This window comes from Nasonia vitripennis, chromosome 2 (assembly GCF_009193385.2).
Source record: "Nasonia vitripennis strain AsymCx chromosome 2, Nvit_psr_1.1, whole genome shotgun sequence".
NCBI classification, from domain to species: Eukaryota; Metazoa; Arthropoda; class Insecta; order Hymenoptera; family Pteromalidae; genus Nasonia; species Nasonia vitripennis.
The window spans coordinates 10,201,372-10,224,577 of record NC_045758.1 but is presented as its reverse complement, the minus strand read 5'-3'; the positions used below and the strand labels follow the sequence as shown (position 1 = coordinate 10,224,577).

Sequence of the window (23,206 nt, the reverse complement as noted above, 5' to 3'; positions counted from 1 at the left end):
TACATACTCACAGCACCGGTTTCCGCGTCCCTTTTACGATGAGCCCGGGCCCATCGGACCCCAAGTATACACACGTACATACGCACACATTTAAAGCGTTCACGCTTTTATTGCCATCCATTGAACCTCGTCTTTTTGGGGAAGGTCTGCCCATACAATCTCTTCCAAAAGTTTCGGTGGCTTCGCGCGAACAAAGCGCTACTGTTCACTTCTCTCTTATTCGTCTGGATAGACGCGCGTCTGTGCGGAGCGAGTCATAAAAAGAAAACTTTAGAAAAAGAAAGAGCGCGTTTTATACAATTTTTGTTTTATTTTTCAAGTACACAACACAGCCGTCATTCCGTTTTTATGCCCGTCCACACCCGTTTCCCGTAGCAGACCTTCTAATCTATTTAAATAACAACGACAGCAACAATATCGAGGCGTTTATTAGTTTGCGGAATACACGGAGTGTCGCATTAGCGCAAACATGCAAAAGTTCGTTCATTACGAAAAATTAAGAGTCGTCGCGTTAGCTCTTAGTTCTTTTTTTCTGCAGCGCACGAAGGACGCGTTATATCCCCAGAAGGCAAAAGTTAATCTCGCGTAATTGAATCGAGCGCAAAAAGCATGTAACGTTCCGCACGTTGTTTCGAGTTGGCCGAAGTTTCGCTCGGTGGCATCGCAGTTCTAATAGCTTCCTCTCTTATTCGGAGCTGTCGCGTCTTATTTATACCAGGGGCCTTCCGGTTCGCAAAGAAATAGCGGACAATACAGCCTACGCGCATTACACTGTGCGCGAATGACACAGCACCTTTATAAATCAGGTGGATCGTCGCGTATTATTTATTTAATTTACCGTGCTTATCTCTCCGAGTAAATTTCGCGGTAGTACACACGCAACGCGCGTCGTATACGGCGAGGTATAACCATTAGGGCTACCGATGTGAACTCGGGGCAAACACTTCTGGTGGGCAATGACTGCGAGTGAAATAATGACTCTTTTTTTGAGAAACAAGCTCTCAGGCGTATAAACGTCAGCACGTGTGCATCGAGAGCGGACGCATGCGCGACGAAGAAGCGAATTAAGAAGATACGAAGTGTGGCGAGAGAAAAAAAGAAAGCACAGAGAATTGGGCGGAGTCGCCACCCTTGGGAATCCCTCTCTCTCTCTCTCTCTCTCTCTCTCTCTCTCTCTCTCTCTCTCTCTCTCTCTCTCTCGTGCACACAGACATACGAAGCACCTTAGAGAGAACACCTGGTATCCCATCGCGTGATGGCTCGCGCGCGCAGAAATTCTATTATACCACTCGCCCCACACACGAGCTCGCGACGACGGTCTCTTCTCTATAGTTATACACTGGCGGACGGATACGCGAAGAGGACTCCCGAGAAAGGGTAAGAGTTGCGGCCGGACACGCACTATAGGATCACACAGGAGACCCGCCTCGGACACTTCTAGTGTGAGTGAGAGAGCTGAAAGAGAGCGGAGCCGAGCGAAGCGTCGCAGATGAGCGTGCGCCGCCGTTCCGAAAACAAGCGCGTAAACAGCCGCTGCTGATGCTGCTGTGGCTGCTGCTCATCTTGGCCGACCCTTCTCCCACTCGACGTCGGCGAGCATAAGCGCAAGCATCGTCAGTGCGCGCAACGCGTACTCGCGCCGGTCTTTGACTATCATCATCAGTGTGGGTGTCGCGCGCTGCGGCGGTGACCGATCTTTCGCGCGCACGCACAAGTGGGAGAGTCACACGCAAGAATTCTAGAGCACGGCCAATTAGTTGCAAGAGCTCGCGCTGCTCGGACGACAAAAGTGCGATATGATTCGCGGGAGTGATAGGTCGAGTTGCGCAACCGGCGCGTGTGGATAGTTTCTTGAAGGAAGTTGTGGGAATTTCTCCGTGTGATTGAAAGCGAAGACTGTGGGAGATAAATTTTCGGCCGATTTGGCGAGTGTGTGAAATCGTAGAGAATACACGCGCAGCGCAAAGAGCCACAACGTTATTTATCGGCCGCGCGATAAACAGCGAGCTCGGTGCCGCGCTGATAAAAGAGCCGGAGGAAGGAAAGCCCGGCCGATACGGCCTGGAGGGAAGCTGCGCGTTCGGCGGTTCTCACACAAAGCCGGACACCGCCATGCCGTCGACTGCGGGTGTCCTCCTGGTTCTTCTGACCTTCGGCCTCGTCGCCGCCGAGCAGCCCTGCCACGAGCTGGTCTCCGTGAGTCTGGAGAACGCGACCGAGGTGCTCGCCGAGGGCTCGGTGCTGCTCGACGGGCTGACCTTCCCGAGCTCGGCTCAGTACCGGGACGAGTACGGCCAGCTCCGAGGCTGTCCCTGTCTGGTGATGAAGTGCATCAGGTTTTGCTGTCAACCCGGAGAGTTCCACGACAAGCTGCACAAGGATCGTCCGGGACTCTGCTACAAGCCCAGCGCCAACGAGACCGCCGACGAGGAGTTCGATCTTCCGCCTTTGCCGGACGGTATCCTGGACCCTGAGGTCAGTGGCTACGACGACTTCTACAGGATACACCGGAAGGGCTGCGTCGTGCCCGCGCAGTACGGCATCTACCTGTCTGGTCGACTGGCCAAGAACTCGGACCTGCCGAGAATCTCCGGCGATGGCCACTTCGTTCTGGAGAACACCAACATCGACGGCGTCAAGACCAATTACACCCACGAGCAGGAGAGGTTCTGCGTGGCCTACTCGAGGATCCACAACACCACCAAGATTCTGGCGTGCAACAGCCCGGCCGAGGACAGTCGGGTGAAGATGGAGAACGCCATGCGCTGGTCCGAGACGGCGGCCAACTGGCTCTCGGTGATCTTCCTCATCGCGACCTTCGCCGTCTACTCGCTCTTCTCGTCGCTGAGGAACCTGCACGGAAAGACTCTCATGGCGTACGTCGCCTGTCTCACCATGGCTTACGCGGTTCTGCCCTTCATCAAGCACGCCGAGATCCAGAACAATATTCTCAGCGACAACAGCTGCAAGGCTATGGGTATGCGCATGGATTTTATTTTTGGGGAGTTTTTTGGAACGAACAATTCCGATAGTAGAAAGCATGAAATTCAGGTGTAAGAAGGTTTTGTTTCGTGTTTTTTTGTTTTTACTTCGAGAGGAGTCGTAATTACGGAAGTCATTAAGTCGATTCCGTACTTACATCATTTGCACACGTGCGATGACATCAGGGAAAGATTTTTAATGTTCTTCAAAAATAGCCAATGCAGCGATTTATTTACGCGATGAAACAAAATTGCACTTCAACAATGACAATCAAATCGAACGCGAGATCCCTTTTATACCTGAATTGTTACGCTGATTCTACTTTCGGCTGTGTGTCTATAGCGGACGAAATATATGCGAGAGTCCACCTATTGAAATCATCCGGAGACCAGCATCTCGCCGTTAATCTACAGTTATTATAATCGTATACAGAAACGTGAAAACCCCGGAGTTTCGCAATTCATTACTAAATCTCGCGAGTGAAATTAACGGTAATCAGCGATCGTCATTTATATCGATGTAGCGAACGCTCGAAGCCAAGCCATTGTTGTGGGAAGAAAAGAATTTAATCACATGCAGTAAGATGCAAAAGTTTTTTTTTCAAGTCTACGATTATTCATTGTTCTGTTACTTTTTGCACCTATAAGTCTTCGAATTTCAAGTAAAATAAACTTTTACATCATCGATCACGAAAAATTCGCGCAACAGTTTTATTACTTTTCTCACGAAAGTAATTGCTTCCAGCATCCCAATTACAGTTTCCGTGTTTAAAGTTCAAACGTAAATATTTGAACAGGCCAACGACTTCATTTTCTCGACAGTCAATCTGACATCTGCGCTCTTCTTCTTTTTTTTCCTGCGATCTCGCAAGGCCTCATCTCACTCTCGAGCACACATGCGCATCTTTTTTATCGATACAAGTGCTATATCAAGGCAGCATCCCACCGTTTTGCTTTCGTGTATAATAGCCGTAATTCATTCAGCGCCACTCAACAGCAAGACGGAAAGATCCTTTTGATATTTATATTGGTGGATGATGTACATGGGAAATCCAGATCTATCACCAATCAGTTTTAAAAAAAGTATTATCATCAAATAAAAGAGTAGCACAGGTTAAAAGTTTGATAATTTGAGTTGAGTTCAGCTTTTCTAGTTTAAATATTCTTGTGCTGATTAAAAAAATATATTTTTCATGCTTTTTATTGCCAAACAATATATTGAAGAACATTTATTGATATTCGTATGCCTTGTTTTTATCATGAAAATGATTTATTGATTAATCCATTTCGGTTGTAATGTGACAATAAAAGATATAAATTGAATTGTTTCATTTTTAAAAGCAGGAAACTCGGTTTTCAAAGTTAAATTATCTCTTTTGACATTGTCATACATAAAAAAGAGGAAGCTACAGGAAAGGATTCTAAGAACGTCGGGATGATTTTTTTTTGTACGCGCAAACTTTGATAGATATACTATACATAGGCTGTACTATACATATCATTGGTTTTCTAGTACGGTGAATCAACAGCCTTATACCGAGAAGTTTACATAGAGTTAGTGCTATTTTTACTATTACATCTTGATTAAATAAGCAGGTTTGACGCTCTTGATCTCGAATCTTAACACCTTGTTTGTGAATAGTCACACCTTAATTATCTCTAAATCAGCGTTGAAATTTAACGTATTGACAGGCTTAGTGTCACGGAGTACAAAACCTGAAGTAAAAAAAAGTGTTTTAACTATAAAGAATTCATCGTGTGATTTATCACATTAAAATCATGAAGAATTGGTCTTTTTCAAAAAAGTCACTTATTCAAAACTGGAATATTTAAAATTATAATTCCTAAAGAAAAGAATTTAATTTACTCAAAATGCAAAAATAAGTTCAATGTAATTAGGTCAAAACCTTTGATCTCTTTTTCTCAATCGCATACAATATATATGCAAAATGTATTGTTGTTTAATTTGCAACTTATATATAGGCCCCCGTAAAAGCTTAATAGCTGCTATTTAGCAAATGAAACTTCGTTAAGTCAATTTAGTGAATCCTACCCACTATTTGCAAAACCGATTAATAGGTTGAAGCATTGCGTCATCGTAATAAATTTTGTGGCCGATCTATGTAGTCTAACGCTCATTTAGTCGATAAAATATGCAGTTCTTTTTAATTGACAGAATTGTTTCAATTACTCGACCCCTTATACGACCTTGACTACAAATATTAAAAGCAATTACTTATGAATTTGAATGTCATTTAAATTTTTACAGTCGTAGTTATATTTATGGAAAATATAAATTAAGTTTTGTTTGCATTGTTGTAGTCTCGTGGCTTCTTTATACCGTATCTTATGATAAAGTACATATCCTGTGGTATTGATAACAAATTTTTTCTTCAAGTTTAATTAATCAGGAATGTGTTGCAGAAGTACAATCAAATTCTGTGGTTAGTCTCACGAATAATTCGAGAACGCAGAACCCATATTTAATTACTTCCGCCATACGTGAGCTGAGAAACATATTCCAGCGAAATTTTCGTTTCTCTTAATTAAGGTAGCAATCACTGTCTTACTCGACGTATTTGATTAGTCCTAATTTTATATTCTTGAGTGTATAGATTTACTTTTGGCTTAGGTTCAATAGTTTATCCTTTGAAGAGTATTGTGTTGAATTCTGTAAACATGTATAAACAAAAAATACAATGATGTAATCTTTAAGTATTACTATATTGATCGTAATATTATTGTAAAATTTTACTTAGAATTTTTCAATCACTCGATTCATCGATTTTACTTCGGTGTTTTCAAGCGGTGAATTCCCCTCTTTTACATCTGCAGAGTCACTTGACCGGTTCAGTGCAACTTTTTGAGGATAATGGCGGACCTTGAAATAAAAACAAAATTTTAGATATTATCAAAACTTACAAGAACAACTTCAGCTTTTGCATGTTTATAAACTAAATGTCTGTATTTATACTCAATATCTAAGTAAATTATATTATTACAAATCTATAAGATATGTGATAATATAATACATCGTGAAGTAACTACCTCAACATAGGAATGACATAATAAACATGTTGATTTATCATTTTGTTGTTTGAATAATATTTCAATCCCATAAGCATTGAAATTTCTATTTATAATTTAAAGAGTTTTTTACTTCCCGTCAATGACTCTTCTATGACTAATTCATTGTTAGAGCGTAAATTGTTTTTTTTTTTCACACTTCCTAGTTTAAAATATACTTTAAAACAAGTGGTTTGCAAACATAAAAGTCTTATTTACGTCAATCCTCTCTTTTTTATCTATCTAATATGATAAATAATATATCTTCGTCAATTAAAAAATCATGATTGAAAGATTATTATCATTTTGTGTTTGTAAAATTTTTATTTATATATTATACCTATATGAGTAAAATAGTGATTATAATGTTGATAATAAAATGAGGTATCCTAATTGTGTGACAATACGTTGATTACATAGTAAGTGTCCAAATTTGTAGAAGAACTCGAAAACACTCGAAACGGTAGAGTATTTCTTTGGGAAGATATTCGAAGAATTCATAACGGTCGTGTTTCAGAGAGGAGGCTCTATATGTATGCATATATATATATATAATACAGCGTCCGAGAAAAAACAGATGCCCCGGCTTTCTGGCGGTTGAAAAGACTCTCCGCGCGCTTTGTTTTGAAATGTGTCATTACTTAAATGCGAATACTTTTTTGACTTTTATGAACATGACAATTTTTATCATGCAAATAGTCGTAAAAAGCACATGTACATTTTTTACATAGCAAAAGTAATATTTAAAACTGCATTAGATACTGACATGGTCAGCGATTAAGTGCCTGCATTTATGATTTTATCTCAAGTTGATAACAATGTATGTGCGGTATTTAATCAGAGTTTAATCTTAGTAAAGTTGTATCAATAGCATATGCATATCAAGTAAATAGTATCAATGTAAATTTTTAGAATACTAGCAAAGTCTGCAGATGATTTTTTTAATTTTATAAGGGCATAGAGGATTGATCGATTTTCTTTCTGACCGATTCCACATCTAAAATTACTGACATAAACATTCCTTGCGATTTTTGTTTTGCAAAAAAAAAAGTGCTGAAAACGTACGAATCACCGATGGCAAATAAATCCCTATCAACTAAAGTTCGAACAAGACACTTCATTGTTCAGGTTGAAGATAACGACAGTACACGTAAAAAAGATATCGTCTTTATCGTTTCATACCTCTTGCTCACCAAGCTAAATACGTCTTGTTTTTTTCAAACAGTCAATCTTAAAAATTTATTTCATACTTTGTAGTCAATAACTTAAAATATGATTCTTTAGGCAGATTTTGGATAATATCTCACGCACAAACATCAAAACACCGTCTACAATCGTATACCAAATCGATGCGGTCCAATTTCTAAAATTAAAAATCCAAGATCTCGTCTCGTCTAAAAATACAAGCTATCCCAGATACGTTGACGCGATACAATAAAGAAAAAATTTGATGTCACATAATTTTAGCCTTCCCAACTTCCCACTAGACCAAATCAATATTAAACGGAGCACACCAAAATTTCGAATAAGATCCCACTTATACTTGATTGTACGTTGTAAAACACCACATCCCATGAAACCCAGATAAACCGCAATCAAAGACCGCCTCGATACGCTATATCTATATCAAACCGGTAGCTGCGGCGCCTCGCACACATAACGAAGTGTGAAAAACCCAAATCACAACGCATCGCTCTCATTAAAATTCAGCACATTAGAAGAAGCCGGCACTTGCATAACGGCTCGCAGTACACGTCTCGTGCGGGCAGGAAAAATATCTACCAGGAATCCCCAAGAAACCGGCGGTAGGCAAAAAAAAAGGAAAACCTCACCCAATCCGCTGACTAATAAAGCCAGCACAGTTTAGACGAGCGGACACACACGCACACACGGCGCACAGAGAGTGATCCTTATCCCGCGCGCGACTTGAGTGTCGATGCGCCACTCCTGCGCGAAAAAAAGAGCGGCGGCGGCTGCGTGTGAGTGTGTGTGGAGTAGAGAGAGAGAGAGAGAGAGAGAGAGAGAGAGAGAGAGAGAGAGAGAGAGAGAGAGAGAGAGAGAGGCCTGACAACGAGGGAAGCCGGCAAGTCTTCCGAGCCTGCTCCGCGCAGTGTTCAGTCGCTCGCAACACGCGCCTCGAGATGACGGTACGCCACGATCTCTCCGTCGTCGCGCTCGCGATCGTCGTCCAAGTGCTGCTGCTACTAGTGAGCCCGGGCCAGGCCTATCTCCGGGCCAACGAGACGGAATGCCCGACAGAGGCTCTCGTGGATCTGACCGCGAGTTTTGAAAAGAATCCCGACCGGAATGGCTCCTCCATCGTCGTGGACGGGGTCTTTTATCCGGCCGACGCTATTCGCTGGCGAGGCAATAAGGCCCTCGGCTGTCCCTGCCGCACGAGGGGCTGCCTGCCGCTCTGCTGTTCCCACGACAGCTGCATGGGACCGGTGAACCGCTCGACCGAGGCCGAGTTCTTCCCTGTCTACAGCCCCAAGTCCATGCAGGTCGACCCGGACTTCCAGGTCAGCCAGTACTGGCAGTTCGCCTGGAACCCCTGCCACGGCGGGGACCGCTACATCCTCACGCCCGAGAACCCCGACCCCGACTTCAAGGACGACAAGTTCCAGCTGCTGAGCAACGGCTCGATGTACCAGCCGACGATCAAGCACCTCCGCAATTACACGGACTTCTGCGTCGACTACATGAACAACACCTACCGGATGGTCGTCTGCTTCGACGAGGGTGACACACCCGCGCCCTCCATCGAGAACATCCACTCGATATTCCCCACGGGGATGCTGATCTCGGTGCCCTTCCTCATCGCGACCTTCGTCGTCTACATGCTCATCCCCGAGCTGAGGAACATCCACGGCCAGACGCTCTGCGCCTACGTCTTCTCTCTCATCGTGGCGTACATTGCACTGTCAACCTTGCAGATCATCAAGCAGGACACGATCTCCGACCTGTCCTGCTACGTATACGGTATATACCATGCGTTCACTTCTTTCCGATGCATGTTCTGGAATACTTTTTGTTTTATACTTGATTCGCTCGTTGGGAGAGTCCCTCAAGGATAACGCGATGTGTGTTCGACGAAAACAAGCTCGTTTTGCTCCTATCCTTCAATTAATCCACTCCGTTCGCGCGTGCGGTAAACAACCGAGAATTCGGCGTTAAAATTCTTCAATGAAAACCCAATCCACGAACCAACAATCGAGTGGAAGCTTACAACGAGCTAGCCCCGAGTGCTCGAGCCGTGGAGAAATTTCTCGGTTTCTCGGAAAAAATTCCAGAAATCCGCTCCTCCGCATACGGCTTTGTATACTCATCTCTGTTTACGCGCCTATACATCCGTAAGAGTTTTGAACTAAGACCGAAATAGGACGGAGAGCGCAGGAGGAAGAAGACGCACGCGCGCGAGAGAGAAACCTGTTTACGGGGATTCCCTCTAATTTATGCTGTCACGTCTGCATCTATCTTACTACCGAGCTACTATTAGCCGCGCACGGTAATTACAGATCGCGCCTTTTTGTTTCAAATCTCGCGTATCGGTGAGAGAGCGCATCTATGTTTATTGTTTTTTTACGATCGTATAACGAGCTTTTCGAAAAATCGACGATAGCGTGCAGCGAGTCCGGGTGAAAAATCGACCGCATCGATATGGGAATGTACGCGTGGAAAATATTTTTCGATGAAGATCTCGATTCGGTCGGAGAGAAATAAAGCGGTTCTGGCATCGGAAACTTATGTAAGGTTTTTAATGAAACTGGTGTGCCCGTGTGACGTTGAGACCGCGCTCGGGCAGTGATACCACGCGTATTTTTATCAACGAGATAAAATACGCGACGTATGTATTTTTGTAACTCTTAATCCGCGACAATTACGATTTTATCTGTTTTTTGAGATGGCAGAAGATTTTTTCCTCGACGATTATAAGCGTTTCGAAAACTATTATGGTTCTGTAATCGTGCGTGTATAGTTGCATGCGATCGTTGAATTATCAAAGTTTTCCTGCTTGATTCATCGTCGTCCGCATCCTGTTCCGAGAAACCACTTTTATATGTATATTATCTGTGATTAAATGATTTCCGTTATTCCATAGCGCCTTATCTAATCTATTTAGAATTTCGGTCTATAACCAACGCGCGATGATTATTAATAACGTATATGCAGTTTTCAAAGTGCATATCCGTAAGTGTGAACAAATGAATTCCATGTCGTTCACATCGCGTCGCATAACAAGTGTGACCTAATTTATAAATATAATTTTGGAGCCTTGCACAGCTCATCGAAACGAGAACATGAATATTTATTTATTTCGATTAATAAATATCTTCAATGACCAGTGTACTTGCTGTCATTGCCGAATTATCCGACAAGAATTTTAATGGCCAACAGCTTTGAACTATACACATCGAATGATTCAATATACTCTTACTGCACTGAACTCGACCTTAATATATCAGATAATTAATAACACTTAGAGTCGAAAATGTTTTGCGAGTGACTCAACGCTCGATTAACTAGATTATTCTTTATCAACACGCGGGTGAAGCAAACTAGATCGAGAGAGAAAAAATAGAGAAAGTTTTTCAATCATCAAAATATCGATCCACTCCCTATTTCTTTTTCAAAGTTTACTCTTGCGGATCGCGTAAAATGGGGAAAAACAAGATCCAGCGCAGTGTGACCTTTTTTCAATAATAATGCCTTATATTACATATGAAATTTGTACAATTACACGATAATTAATTACAAACTTTATTTCTGTTGCAGCATACATCGTTCACTTTTCTTTTCTGGCCAGTTTCTTCTGGCTCAACGTTATGTGCTTCGACATTTGGTGGACCTTCGGGTGAGTGTTGATAAAATCTTTGAATTTACGCTCAGCTCTTTGTGAGATAACACTTTTGATGAACCGATTCACCTACATTCGTAATGGCCAGCGCAACTGAATCTCTCATTTGTTTGATGAAAAAACGCATATCAGAATCTGAAACTCTGCTTATATCTTCAAAACGTGCATTACAATTCTAGAACACAAAGATTCTTTTGCAAAAACTTTTTGGCATAAAGAATACAAGAGAGAACCATTATACGGTATAATTTTCGATTTGTTAAGCCTTGATAACCGTCTCTTACTACAACACAGAAGGTATAAATAAAAATCCTGAAAAATACAGTAAAAGCGAAACGCATGCTTTAGATATATATATATATATTGCACGGTGTGCTATATAAAGGATACGTGACTCGAAAATGAAAAATTCACGCAAGCGCGTGTTTTTCTTCGTAAAACTAGCTTAAAAACATTGTCTCAAATTTGACGTTATCGTGGATGGTTTATAAATTATTTAAATTATATAAAACATAATCAACGGAGATGCGTCATACTGCAATAATACTCTGAATTGTTCGGGCTTATATAGGTACTCTAGGGGACATATAGGTAGCGTACAAGCGATTTTCTTTTCTCCCATCTCAATCTGTGCTCCGAATGTATATATAGTCTCATTATATGCTGTTAAATTGCTTTGGTATATCGCTTTTTTGAATGCATCAAGTTTACCTATATACTATTAATTCTGCCTCAACTTACTTAATATGCACAAATTTTACTTTCGTTAGGATATGCGGACCGTCAGAAATTAAACGGAAAAGTTAATCTCGAGAAAGAATGAAAAGCCAAGGCTTTACGAAGCGAACTTAAAGTTTTAAAGTAGTCACGCACATAAGTTAGGGATATCCATCGCGAAACTTGAATCACCTTGGAGAGTATCTATCTCATCCGCACTACAGGTTAAACAAAGGCAGAACTATTTACTTTTTAATATACGTTTTACTAACAAAACGCTCAAACAAAGATTTCTCTAGAAGTATTTGTTCTATAGAAAGGAAGTCGCTTATTGTTATAGCAAAATAGAAAAAAACGGATTTTCCTTATTTCCCTTTTCTCGTTAAAAACGATATCAAAACTGCATAAATTTCGAACCGAATAATATAATTATAACTTTCGTCAACTAAAATCAGCCTATACGAATAACACTGTACACACATCCTCCTAAAAAGTTAACCGGACGCGTAGGAAACCGCAGTACTCGCTGATTCACCTCACTTCCACTCGCCGCATCAGCTATACCGTCAGCCCGAACGACAAATTTTGAGGAAAATCCTCCACTCGGCAACAAAGTCCTGCGCGCGGTATTATACCCCCTGTGCATTAAACAAGTGCTGCAGCAGTGTTAGCGTTTGATTCTCGTGGCGCTTCCGTAGCCGGAATTTGATAGTTGGTAAACATCTGGTAGAATTGATAACGGCCCGGAATTAATGTCCGGTGTATGATACATCGTCCAGAGAGCAGCGATGCGTCGTACTCGCGTCGTTGCTCGGTGGCGGCGTCGGTACGGGTTAATTTTGATCTGTCTCCGAATTGCGAGCGGCTTTGCAGTGGGCCATTCGTATGTAAGCTTTCTCTCTCTCTCTCTCTCTCTCTCTCTCTCTCTCTCTCTCTCTCTCTCTCTCGCCCCTGCGAGCTATACGTACCGATGCCGCAGTATATCAGTCGGAGAATACTGGGTTAGTTGTAAGCTTGGCACGAACAGCGATAGATGCGCAGAAGCGCGTTGAGCTTGCAAGCTCCCGTACTTTCCTCTCAGCTTATACGGAAGCTCTGAGTATTGCCTTCCGCGTCGATATGGCTCTTCGTGCGCGATGGATTTTCATTAAATAGCTGCGTATAAATATTCCATACAAGAATGTTTGAGGGATTGAATTAGATTTTAATAATTTTGATAAAACGATCAGAAGTGAAGAAAACGTCGAGCTCGCAGTTTTTTTAAAGCTTTTATTTTTATCTGCAATGTTTGCCGTTTGAAACTGATGACTGTGGTGAGTTTATTTGACACTAGAAAACAAGTCGAGACGCGTAATTTTGAAATTAAGCAAATACTTTCAATCATTGCGGATCTTCTAATTTTACACAGTCGAAAGAGCTGCTGGCGATGATAACCAATAGCTGTGAATTCCTGCGGCTCTACAATCTGGAATTTCGTAATTTTAGCGTCGGCGCCGACTAAAATATTATCTGAAAGTATAGCTCGAGCCGCCGTCGCACCATTTAACTCTCGCAGAATAATTACCGTCTTTCTCGAATATTAGCAAAAACTCGTATAGTAAAAAGCTTTTACCGTCAATATCGACCCAAGTATAAATCATACAAAAGTAAAAAGTGCGACAAAATTATTGAGGCTGTAAATAACGTTTAAATATTTGCTTCTCTTTATAGTTGTTTGAGCCATACAAGAAATATCGCACCGCATAAAAAAGCCATAATCGAAGAACAACGCCAAGCGCCGCACTTTTATAACGCGTCCCACTTGCACGCGGAAAGCTCCACCGAGCTTTTAGACAGAAAATTTTAAAGTTATACGCTCGCAACCATTAGCTTTAACACCAACGTACTGCCTCCAAAAAGCGCTTTAACCGCTAACAAATTATATCGTCGTTAACCCCATACTCGCTACACCCTGCCCTCCATTTTAATTCATCAGCATACCCTAACCGTGCGGGCAGACTTAATTAATGCCAGCCGATATAAACCAACAAAGTTAAAACCCGTGTAAGCGCGCAATTCCGAATTTACTACCCGCGCTACATTACTCGCGCGCACGATTATTTCCGCTCCGGTCTGCGTCGTCGCTATCGCGTTGCAGCTATGTATACAGCATAACGACCTATAGGTCCTCGATACAAAAGGAAAAGAAAATCTCGATCCACCCCCGGGCTGCGAAACGCAATTAACGTATAAGGTATACGTGGCGACACTGCTGCGCTCGAGTGTAACCCGATCTCGTTGCAAGCTCTATAAGCTCGCTGAAAGCTAACGCGTTCAATAAGCCAAGGGTTTACGATGCGCGAACGTTTGATAAGGGCGGCTCTCTCAGCTCATATTATCGCGAAGGTACAGCGCGTATAAGGCCTTGAGAGACGATGCTTACGAAGGTATTCCGGTTAGGTCGTCCTATATGAGCTTTTACTTTTTATTTGCCTAACGGAGTATGAAAGAGCTTCTCGCTCTCGCTAATGTTGTTTGTTTTATTATTTGAGTTCTGGATCGAGTGGTTATATGGGGGTGCGTAGATCAATTGGCTTGATTTATAGTCTGTGCGGAGATGATGATATTGTTTGTGGAGGTATTTCGGAAATTAGATTTGTATAAAGTTGACGTTTTCGTGCTGGGTGGGTCGTATGAGTTCGGTTTGTTTGAGATTTATTATTCGAAAATTCTATCGAATACAGAAACTGCAGTATCCATACGTCAAAAGTGTTTTGGGGCGAACGATTTCGTTCGATTAGCTTTCGTTATACAATTAGTGCTTGTTGTTAAATCGTTGGCGCCGCGCCTAAAGTTTTAATTTCGTTGGCAATCGCATAGGCGTTCCGTTCAGTCGATAGAAGTTGGAAATATTGAACTGCTAGTATAATGAAAGATAACAATCGCGAACCGGAGAAACGTTTTCACACTTTCACCTAATTTCAAAGCTGCCTGGTTTACTGTGGTGAATAACGATATTTAAAGATCAAAAGCTTTCCTACAGCGAGCTTTATCAATATTAAAAAGTATCCGGAAAAAATGTTACTCAATAAGAGAGCTTTTTTCACAAAGGCTTTCGTGCATACTAAATTGAAAGCTAAATATGCAATTCTGATGCGACTCGGTTAATAAATCAATTCTCGTTAGCGTCACCCCGTCGTGTCTCTATATATTGTAAATGCAAAACATGCTCCGTCCCTGATCGGTCCACGGAAATTTCAAAGATTTCGCGAAAGCTAAATATTTAAAATCCACAAAATTCAAACACGAAAGCTGTGCAGCTACGTTCAAAAACTGCTGTATTGACCCTTTCAATATGCATACCCTCGAAAACCGAATAGCGTTTTTGTTCGAAAAATATTCCACGCATATACGTCTCCTCGAAAAACATATTTTTATGCAACTACAAAAAAGCTCTCGCATAAACAACCGAAACTTTTGATAGCCTTGTCCACCAAGGTTACTCTCTCTTTCGACCGACAAACAGCATGAAATATATGACACAGCAAAAAATCCCGGAATCGACTGATGAACCATAGCCGTTACCGAATACAACTCGCGCACATCTGTACAATACAAGGGGCAATCGGGAAAAAATTTTGTTTAATTTCCAGACAGCGCCTCTCGTGATAAGAGGGCTTATCGTCGGGAATCACGACTCCCCGCCAGAGCACATATGCTCAACTCGTGCTGGGCGGCGGTGGCGCATAACGACCTTTGAATGGCAAATCGATCGCCGCGTATACAATTTTATTTGTTCGCGGTGGCTTTGACAACGATTCTGCGTCGTGGAAGCGTGTTTAATTGAAATATCGTTTTTTCTCCCTTTGTTCGCTTTTATGCATATGCGAGATCGGAGCCGTTCGCTTCGCTTTATTTTTTCGGAATTTTTCGGGCTTGATCCTTTATTATGCGAAGGGGTGGAAAACAAGCCGAGAGATGCCTTTTTGAAAGCCCGCGCGCAGTTATGAACTTACTAGAGAGACAGAGCTTATGATGTAATTAACCCACAGCAAAGTTATGGTAATGTTGCGAAGTGCGCCTAGTCCGGAGCAGCGAGTTCGCACAAATCTAGAAACGGTATAAGGGGCTTTCTGCTTCCACGCACGATTTAGACTTGAATAATCCTCGGATTAAACCGCTTCCGCTTATCCGAATACTCTAATTACCCCATTACACTACGTTAGAGTAACAAGTATGCGTAGACGCAACAATAACGCACGTGCGATGAAACTTATTCCGGCGCCAATTTTAAAAATGCGTCCGTTAAAATATTATCCGGCAGTTATTTATCGCTACGTTTATACGTGTCCGCAGAATCCCGGGCATACGTTTTTCAGCGCGCAAACATATAAACGTATAACGGGAGATTTATCTAAAGGGGTTAATAGCTATTCGAGACCCTCTAATCGATACTCTTAATACTGACAGCTTTCGTTCGAGTCAGGCAATGCATTTCGAGGCATAATGAGCGGTAAACACGCGACGCTTACATGCCGTTGTCGTGTGTTACGTTATGTATCTTGAAAAGGTTCGAGAGAGATTCTATTAATAATTATTACTTACGTGGAAACGCGGCCGTACACAATCCTTATGCTAATTTGCGAATGTTTAATGCCTCTCAAAGTCTAGTATGTTTTACTATTCATATAGAACCTATATGGGTTTCCCCCAACGATTCTTTTACGTTTCTATCCGTTGCGATTCACCTTTGCCGTTGTTCTTTTCAATGAAATTCGTAGTGTACATGCAACGATTTAAGCCGAAATAAAAGCTCCGCCAGCGAGAGAGTCACGGGATTTATGGCCTCGAGGGCCGGCGGATACGTAAACTCTGATATTGATAAAAGTATAAATTTTAAAAATAAATTCCTCATCCTTATCCTCTGCGCTTACAGGAAATAACGTGTACGCGAGCGCCGGGTAAATATTTTGTAGCCGCGCTAGAATGAGTCGCGTGAGATTAAACCTCGAGTACATCCTGATGCATATAGCTATATTTAACTCTCTCGTATTTACAAAGCTTTTTTTCATGCTAAATTTAAGTTTTTTATCATTACGAATTCAAATCTTTCTAAGTCAACGGCGTATTAGCTAATTACCGTCTCAGCCATGCGCTCGCAGTTAATCATCGAAACTTTCAAGCTCACGTATCCATCGTAAAGCGCAACCTGTGCCCTATTAAATATAGAAATCCAATTTCACTGAGAGAAGAGAGCAGCTCTTTCACGATCGGATAAAGGCGCGCGCGTCGTCTGCTGCTGCCTTTTAAAAAACTTACATCGTAAAGCGTTTTTCCTCTCCTCTTCGTCCCATTTCGATAATCCAGCCCGTATTTCAAACACTTCGCGCACAGTAGCATAGCAGCACACAATTGAACTTCAATCTCGCATCTCACTGCGCACAGAGAGAAATCGAAATATCGCGAGGCAGGTGTGGAAGAAACGAAAACAGTCGCGCCCCACTGATTCAATCTGGTGCGCAGTAAATTTAGCTCTTTTTGTTCTGTTCGAGAGACGAGTATCAGACGCGGTTGTGTGACATATATCACGAGCGGGTTTGACCGTTTTTAAAATAAATTAGGCTCGACAGCTGTCACGCGCGAGGAGTTAAAAATAAAGGTATAATAGCGTTGTTTTTTTTAAATGTACACAAGTCACCTCTTCGAGTAAATACGTCGAACAGGCTGTAAAGGGAGCCGAGCCCCATGATTGCATGAATATTCATTGTTTCTCAAAAAGCTGAATGAATTTAAGTGTATACTCTCGAGCTTCCGAGAAAATCGATTCGCCCCCGTAAACAAATCCACGCCGATGAGAAAAAGAGACGTAGAGGAACAAAAGTCTGCGGACGATGAGCGATAGAATAAAAAAACAATAAACCCACGTGGACCAGCAGCAGCAGCTGGCGTTGGTTTTGACGCGTTCGTAGCGAGAACTGCCGAAAAATTCGACGGAACACACGGAAAAAAATGGTCGGTAACAGTAACAAACCGCTTGGCAAAATACGCACCAACCTGACCGGTATACGTTTCTCAGCGGAAGAGACGCGAATACATATACACTGTTCTCGGGAGGTTTCAATCATATTTTCTCGCACTTTCCGTACCGCTCTGGGGTGTTTTTCTCTCTGTGGCATTTTTTTCCGCTTCTCGCTCACTTTTTGGAGAATCGATCGAAACCGCGTTTGAATTCGCGCGAAGCGTTAATTAATTTATAGCCTCTGTACTACTGCGACGCGCCTAAGTGAATAAGAGCGCAGCGGCTCTTCGCAATTTGTTTAGCGCTGCGTTTTTTAAATTTGAAACGGTAATCTTGTTTGGTGGAACGAATTTAAACGCGAAAACGTTATTTTCTTGGCTTAGTTACTATGCAAATAACGAACTTTAGATGTTGAAGTGGTTTAAAGTTGCTGATACTTTGCAGGCCAGTAGTGCAAGTCGAGTGTGGCAAGGCGCAGCAAAAATTCGAAAATATAGAACGCGTTTAACGCGATTTCGCATAGAGAGCGAGATTGGCTTCATTACCATTTTAATCTGCTGTGTGTGTATGAGGTCGTCGGATTTCGCTATTCATTTAACAATCACTTTAGTTCCGCCCACTAGATTTAACCGTTCTTTCATTCACTGTGTCACACAGGCAATTTATCACGAGAGCTTTATAGAAAAATATTGATTAACGAAGACTGTATATAACTCGCGTCGCCTGAAAAATCATCAATTCCCGTCGATCGCGGGGAAAAAAGTGTTGCGCATTTTTTACGCATCGCGATGCAATACGTGCGCTTATTATATTGGTTCTATATCAGAAATCTCTTATAAAATGAAATTATCCGAGTATTGCAAAATTCGAAAATACGCTAGAAGTATCCAAGTGGCGACTATTTTTAATCGTTGACATCCGGCGAAATATCCCTTGCAATTTATCACTTAGGAACCAGGTACGCGGAAACTATCTGCGCGAATAAAAAAATAACTATTATCGATATAGCTTATACAGAGCTCCCACATCAGAAGCTGATTAGATTTCTCCGAAAATTCGTAACATTAAACCGCTACTCCACAGCAGACCAGAGCCACTGACCACACTTTCTTCATCCTCAATTAAGTTAGATCAAAGAGAGGGACGACAAGGTCGCGCGCGTCACTTTTAAGACCACACGAAGGAGCGGCATCTTGGACAAACTAAAAAAAAGCTATCTATTACAAAGGATTACAATATCGACCCTCATATTATATTAATTTGTTTGTTCATCCCTTCGTCTCTACACAACCAAGTGAAGACACTAGCACACATTTTATTAGATCGAATTTCCCACACACGACGCTCTCGTCTGTGTTTGCGTAGACACGGTCTATCAGACGCATTAAAAATAACCCATCCCTCTACTTTCCGCAATTTCGGAACGCCTCATTCATGTCGCTCGCTCTAAACACACTTTTTTTATATCCCACGCGATTCCGCAAAATCCGACCGAACACGGCCGCCGCGACCTTGACCAATTAATAAAAGCTTGCGCACCTAAGTGTCGCGCCGGTTTTCCAATAACCGACGCAAGCTCTTCCGAATCGAGATCACGTTCTGAGAAGACAGCGAGGGAACAAACGATCTTGAAAAAATATTTAATAAAACCCAGTTTAAAATCCAGTTCGCGTATAAACGATTCTCGAGAAACAAAAAAAAATAGCCGAATAGTCGCAAGCTCACTGGAATTCCAAAATTAACTATCGAGGGGATGGGGTTCAGTAGTGCACGCGCAGAGTAAGTAGGTCAGAACCGGGCATAAAGAGAGCCGCCGCCGCTGCTGCAGCCCTCTCGCGCGTAAATACACGAACGTGGGAAATTTCGGCTTCTCTGCCGCGTGGGACGGTGTGTATAGAAGCTCCATTGTGTTCGAGGCGAAGTCGAGAGAGCGAGCGACTATCAATTATATAGAGGTGGGCCAAGAGAACCGCCCGTCGTGGGTTAGACGGCCAGTGCGGGCGCTTGACTCTTGCGTCGCGTCGTCGATGGCTTATCGGCGCATGTGTGCGCGCGCGCTCGCAGTTTTTTCAAACGAAGCTCGAATGGCGATATATATTGGCGCCAATTTACGGGATATGTTTGCCTTCGTCGGCTTTTTTCTCTCTGATGTGTCACGCCATCGCACGATTGTTTGGACAGTTTATTGCGAGAGGCTATGTCATCGGCTTCGGCTTCGTCGATCTGTGCGAGTGCTTTCTTTATGTTTATTTGCGCTGAAAGTTGGATATTTTAAGCGACGAGTGTGTATATCTGGGTTTATTGTAGATATATCGTTGGGTGTAATGATTACGTTTTTGAATCATCGCTTCGGACTGCGACGCGCGTAAAAAAGTGAGGATTAGATAAGCCTAGGATGTAGTTTCATTTTTTTTTTTTTGCTTATAATCGAATGATGTAAGTACACGCTATACTCGTTGAAGTCTTGATTACATTGTTCACGACATTGTTTGACAATAAATTCATCCATGAAGTGCATCAATCTTGAATAAATCTTTTTTTAAGTGACAGTGCATTATTTCAAAAAAATACACACAACGACAGACGGTGACTGAGCGCTTTTGAATTATTTTACACCTACGCGCCTCTAGTGACGAACGAAGATGAGAAAAAAAATACGAAAAACCGAAATCGCGGTAAGAACGTCATATAACCGATGCGCCTGCGTGATTCACAATAATGACGCACAGCCGCTAATTGTTGAATAACATGAGATTATCAACGCACTCTCTGTGTTTGACGAGAATAAAAGCAATCTCGAACGAACTTATTCGAGCGAACGCATCAATCGGACGAATTTATTTATTATACAATATTTGCACTATAGCAATGTAAATTCGACCTTCTAAAAAATCTTCGATCCACATCTTCTTCTCTTTCACTGATTACGTCTACCTTCGCGGAACAAAGCAAACGGATTTTAATTAAAAGTTCTCTCGGCACGTCTCTGCGAATTCAATCCACGCGCTATCCTCAAGTCGTAGTTCCGGCCCATCGAAACTTATGCGCCAAGAGAGGAGCGTAAACAATCGCGGTAAAAAAGTCGATCCTCTCGATTTTTTTTCATTGTAGCCTCTCGCGTTAGAGGAATTTCCCGCGAGCCTCGTAAAAGGCGTGGACGTTTAGGTGGACATAGTCGTCGCGTGAGTCGAGTGCATTAACGCGTTGCAGTCATGGAGAAAGACGATCCTAAATGTTACGCGCGAGAAACGTCAAATCTATGTGTGAGGAAAATTCTGCTGCTGCGGTTGAGCTAGAGTAATGTGGACTGCATTATAATTAACGAACGAATGCGTGGGCTAAATCTTCCTCGGTATACACTTGTTCTAATTAGTTTCGCGAGAAAAGGGTTACAGGCGCGGTAGTTTGCGTTTGATGCTTCTGTGTACGGTTGGACGCGCGAGGCTTTGTTGTTAATATATTACTGGGGTGATACGAAGTGACGAAGGCGGGGAAGACGTTGTTTTATCGTTATTTATGATGATGAGAAGGAAATATGGAGCAGCGTCGATTGCGGCTTTATGTTACTTCTGTGTTACTTCTGTGTTGTGGTAAGAGGATGAATCAGGGAATTAACAAAATGTTTTTCTTGTGTTCTCATTGGTTAACTAAGAAGTTTTTATAATGTTTGCAAAGAGTATGAAATGAAATGAATCACGAACTATATAATGCTCGAAAGAGGAAAGTCATAATAGTTATCAAACACGAGTAAAAACCTGCGGTTCGTTGTCGCGAAACGGGAAGCCCCATGTTTCATTATACATGCAGTTGCGAACATGATGATAATAGATTTTGTAGAAACGGCTCCGAGCAGGGAGTCGATTTGAAATCGAGGAAAATCGCGCGGTTACATTTCACCAGCGCTTAATAGCACACACAAATCTGAGTCGAACCAACAATTTATTAAAGCGAAATGTGTTTTTTCTCTCTTACAAGCCTGCAAACGGCGATGATAAAAGTACCGCACCATCAGTGGTGAGAGTCTTAACTGTATGATCAATAGTCTTCTCTTCCATTTGCTCTTGCATACGTATTCTTTTTCTTCTTTTAGTTTTTTTTTGTGTTTTCGTATGAAGTAGTGCACGAGTAGAATAGCGAGTATTATACTGTGTGTTCTATGCATCTTATATATTATGAACTTAAGACTCATCCCTTACACATAAATTCAATATTCGTAATGATACACTCGATTTTAAATAATTTAAATTAGTGGAATCTATAACAGTATGAAATAAGAGAAATATTCAGCCCAGTCGTTTGCTTTTTTAAATTTAGCAAAAAATAAATTACCAAGAGACCATTCGCGTGGCATTCGCATTTTTACTGACAGCGAAAATAAGCTCAGAACACTTTTTTCCGAAGAGTATAAACAGACTCGATCATTTAGCTTTTGAAAACAAACTCTTCTTTTCCATGAGTGTGAACACGATTCTATATTTTCCACTTAATGCATTACTATTATACCTTGAAAATTTGTCTTAAATTTTGTATTTATATAGTGTATGTAGTATATACATTTTAGTTGTATCAAAAAGCTTCTAATACTTTTTTCGCGTGTATAAATTCATTTTTACAATTTTTTAAAACTAATTAGAGACTTAGCAATATTTTTGGTAAGAGAAACTATTGATTGCACTTTGCCAACATAATACGTGTAAAAACTCATCCCCTTTATAGATGAATCACCCTTGATTAAAAAAAAAAAGAAAAGAAAATCGGAGTATTAGAAGTACTTTCTTCCAGCTAAAATTGCAACTCTCCTCTCATATCTCTTCCTAAAAGATCTCTCAATCATTGCATACCCAAAAGTAAAAGTCTTGCAAGCGCATTATACATATACCGTATACCCTTTAGTGCACCCGATGTATATCGCATCATTCGCATATGTACGAGAAACAACCCCCCCCCCCCGGCCTCCAAAGAAAAAGAAACCTTTAAAAAAGAGAGGAGAAAGTTGCGACGAAAGCTCGCGCAGTGGGCGCAATGCGATTTTAAAGAAGAAAACTTTGCTTGTTCCAGTGGTTTTCGCTCACTCCACGGCAGCGTGAAGCAGCGCGAGCGCAAGAAATTCATCATGTACTCCATTTACGCCTGGGGCTGCGCCAGCACACTCACCACCGTCTGCATGATCATGGACCTGGTGCCCGGTATTCCAGCCCACATCATACGCCCGGAATTCGGCAGAGGCAGCTGCTGGTTTAACTGTGAGTATTTTTCCTTTTCCTAATCAAACCCGATATAATTTGATGCCTATACAGTTTTTTTATATGTATTGCACTTTGATGACGTTGCAGCGGCGGATAGTGTAATTATGCTCTTTTATCCGTATTCGATAACTTCTTAAAAGTATGTTCGTGCCCGGAATTGCGACGAAAGTCCGTGGAATATCGGGTGAGGGGGGGGGGGGAGTAAAAAGTATATTGGAATCGCGCGGGGGAAATGGCTCGGACGTTCGAAGAAAATTTCGTGATTGTGCAGCTTCTGCTCAAATGAATATACTTATACTCGGGCGCGTTTCTGATATATCTTTAGGGAAGGTAAAGTCGG

General features: G+C 41.9%; 1 protein-coding gene and 1 long non-coding RNA gene across 4 annotated transcripts in view; one reads left to right on the top strand and one right to left on the bottom strand.

Moving 5' to 3' along the window:
• LOC100678914 (G-protein coupled receptor Mth2) overlaps positions 1-23,206 on the top strand; it is a 39,765-nt gene that overhangs the window by 11,437 nt on the left and 5,122 nt on the right. The window contains exons 1-4 of one of the 3 annotated variants that reach the window (XM_016982014.2): positions 1,581-2,977; positions 10,824-10,902; positions 21,596-21,634; positions 22,679-22,863. In XM_016982014.2, the coding sequence (XP_016837503.1) occupies positions 2,113-2,977; positions 10,824-10,902; positions 21,596-21,634; positions 22,679-22,863 (1,168 nt within the window). In that variant the 5' untranslated portion in view covers positions 1,581-2,112. Of the gene's footprint in view, positions 1-1,492; positions 2,978-10,823; positions 10,903-21,595; positions 21,635-22,678; positions 22,864-23,206 lie in introns of those variants that run through there. The other 2 variants (XM_031923317.2, XM_031923318.2) reach the window with 2 other exon arrangements.
• Positions 4,117-7,978, bottom strand: LOC107980683. Its single transcript, XR_001728832.2, has 3 exons — positions 7,880-7,978; positions 5,737-5,862; positions 4,117-5,652 (listed from the first exon to the last, which is right to left on the bottom strand). It is a non-coding gene; the product is annotated as an uncharacterized LOC107980683 (long non-coding RNA).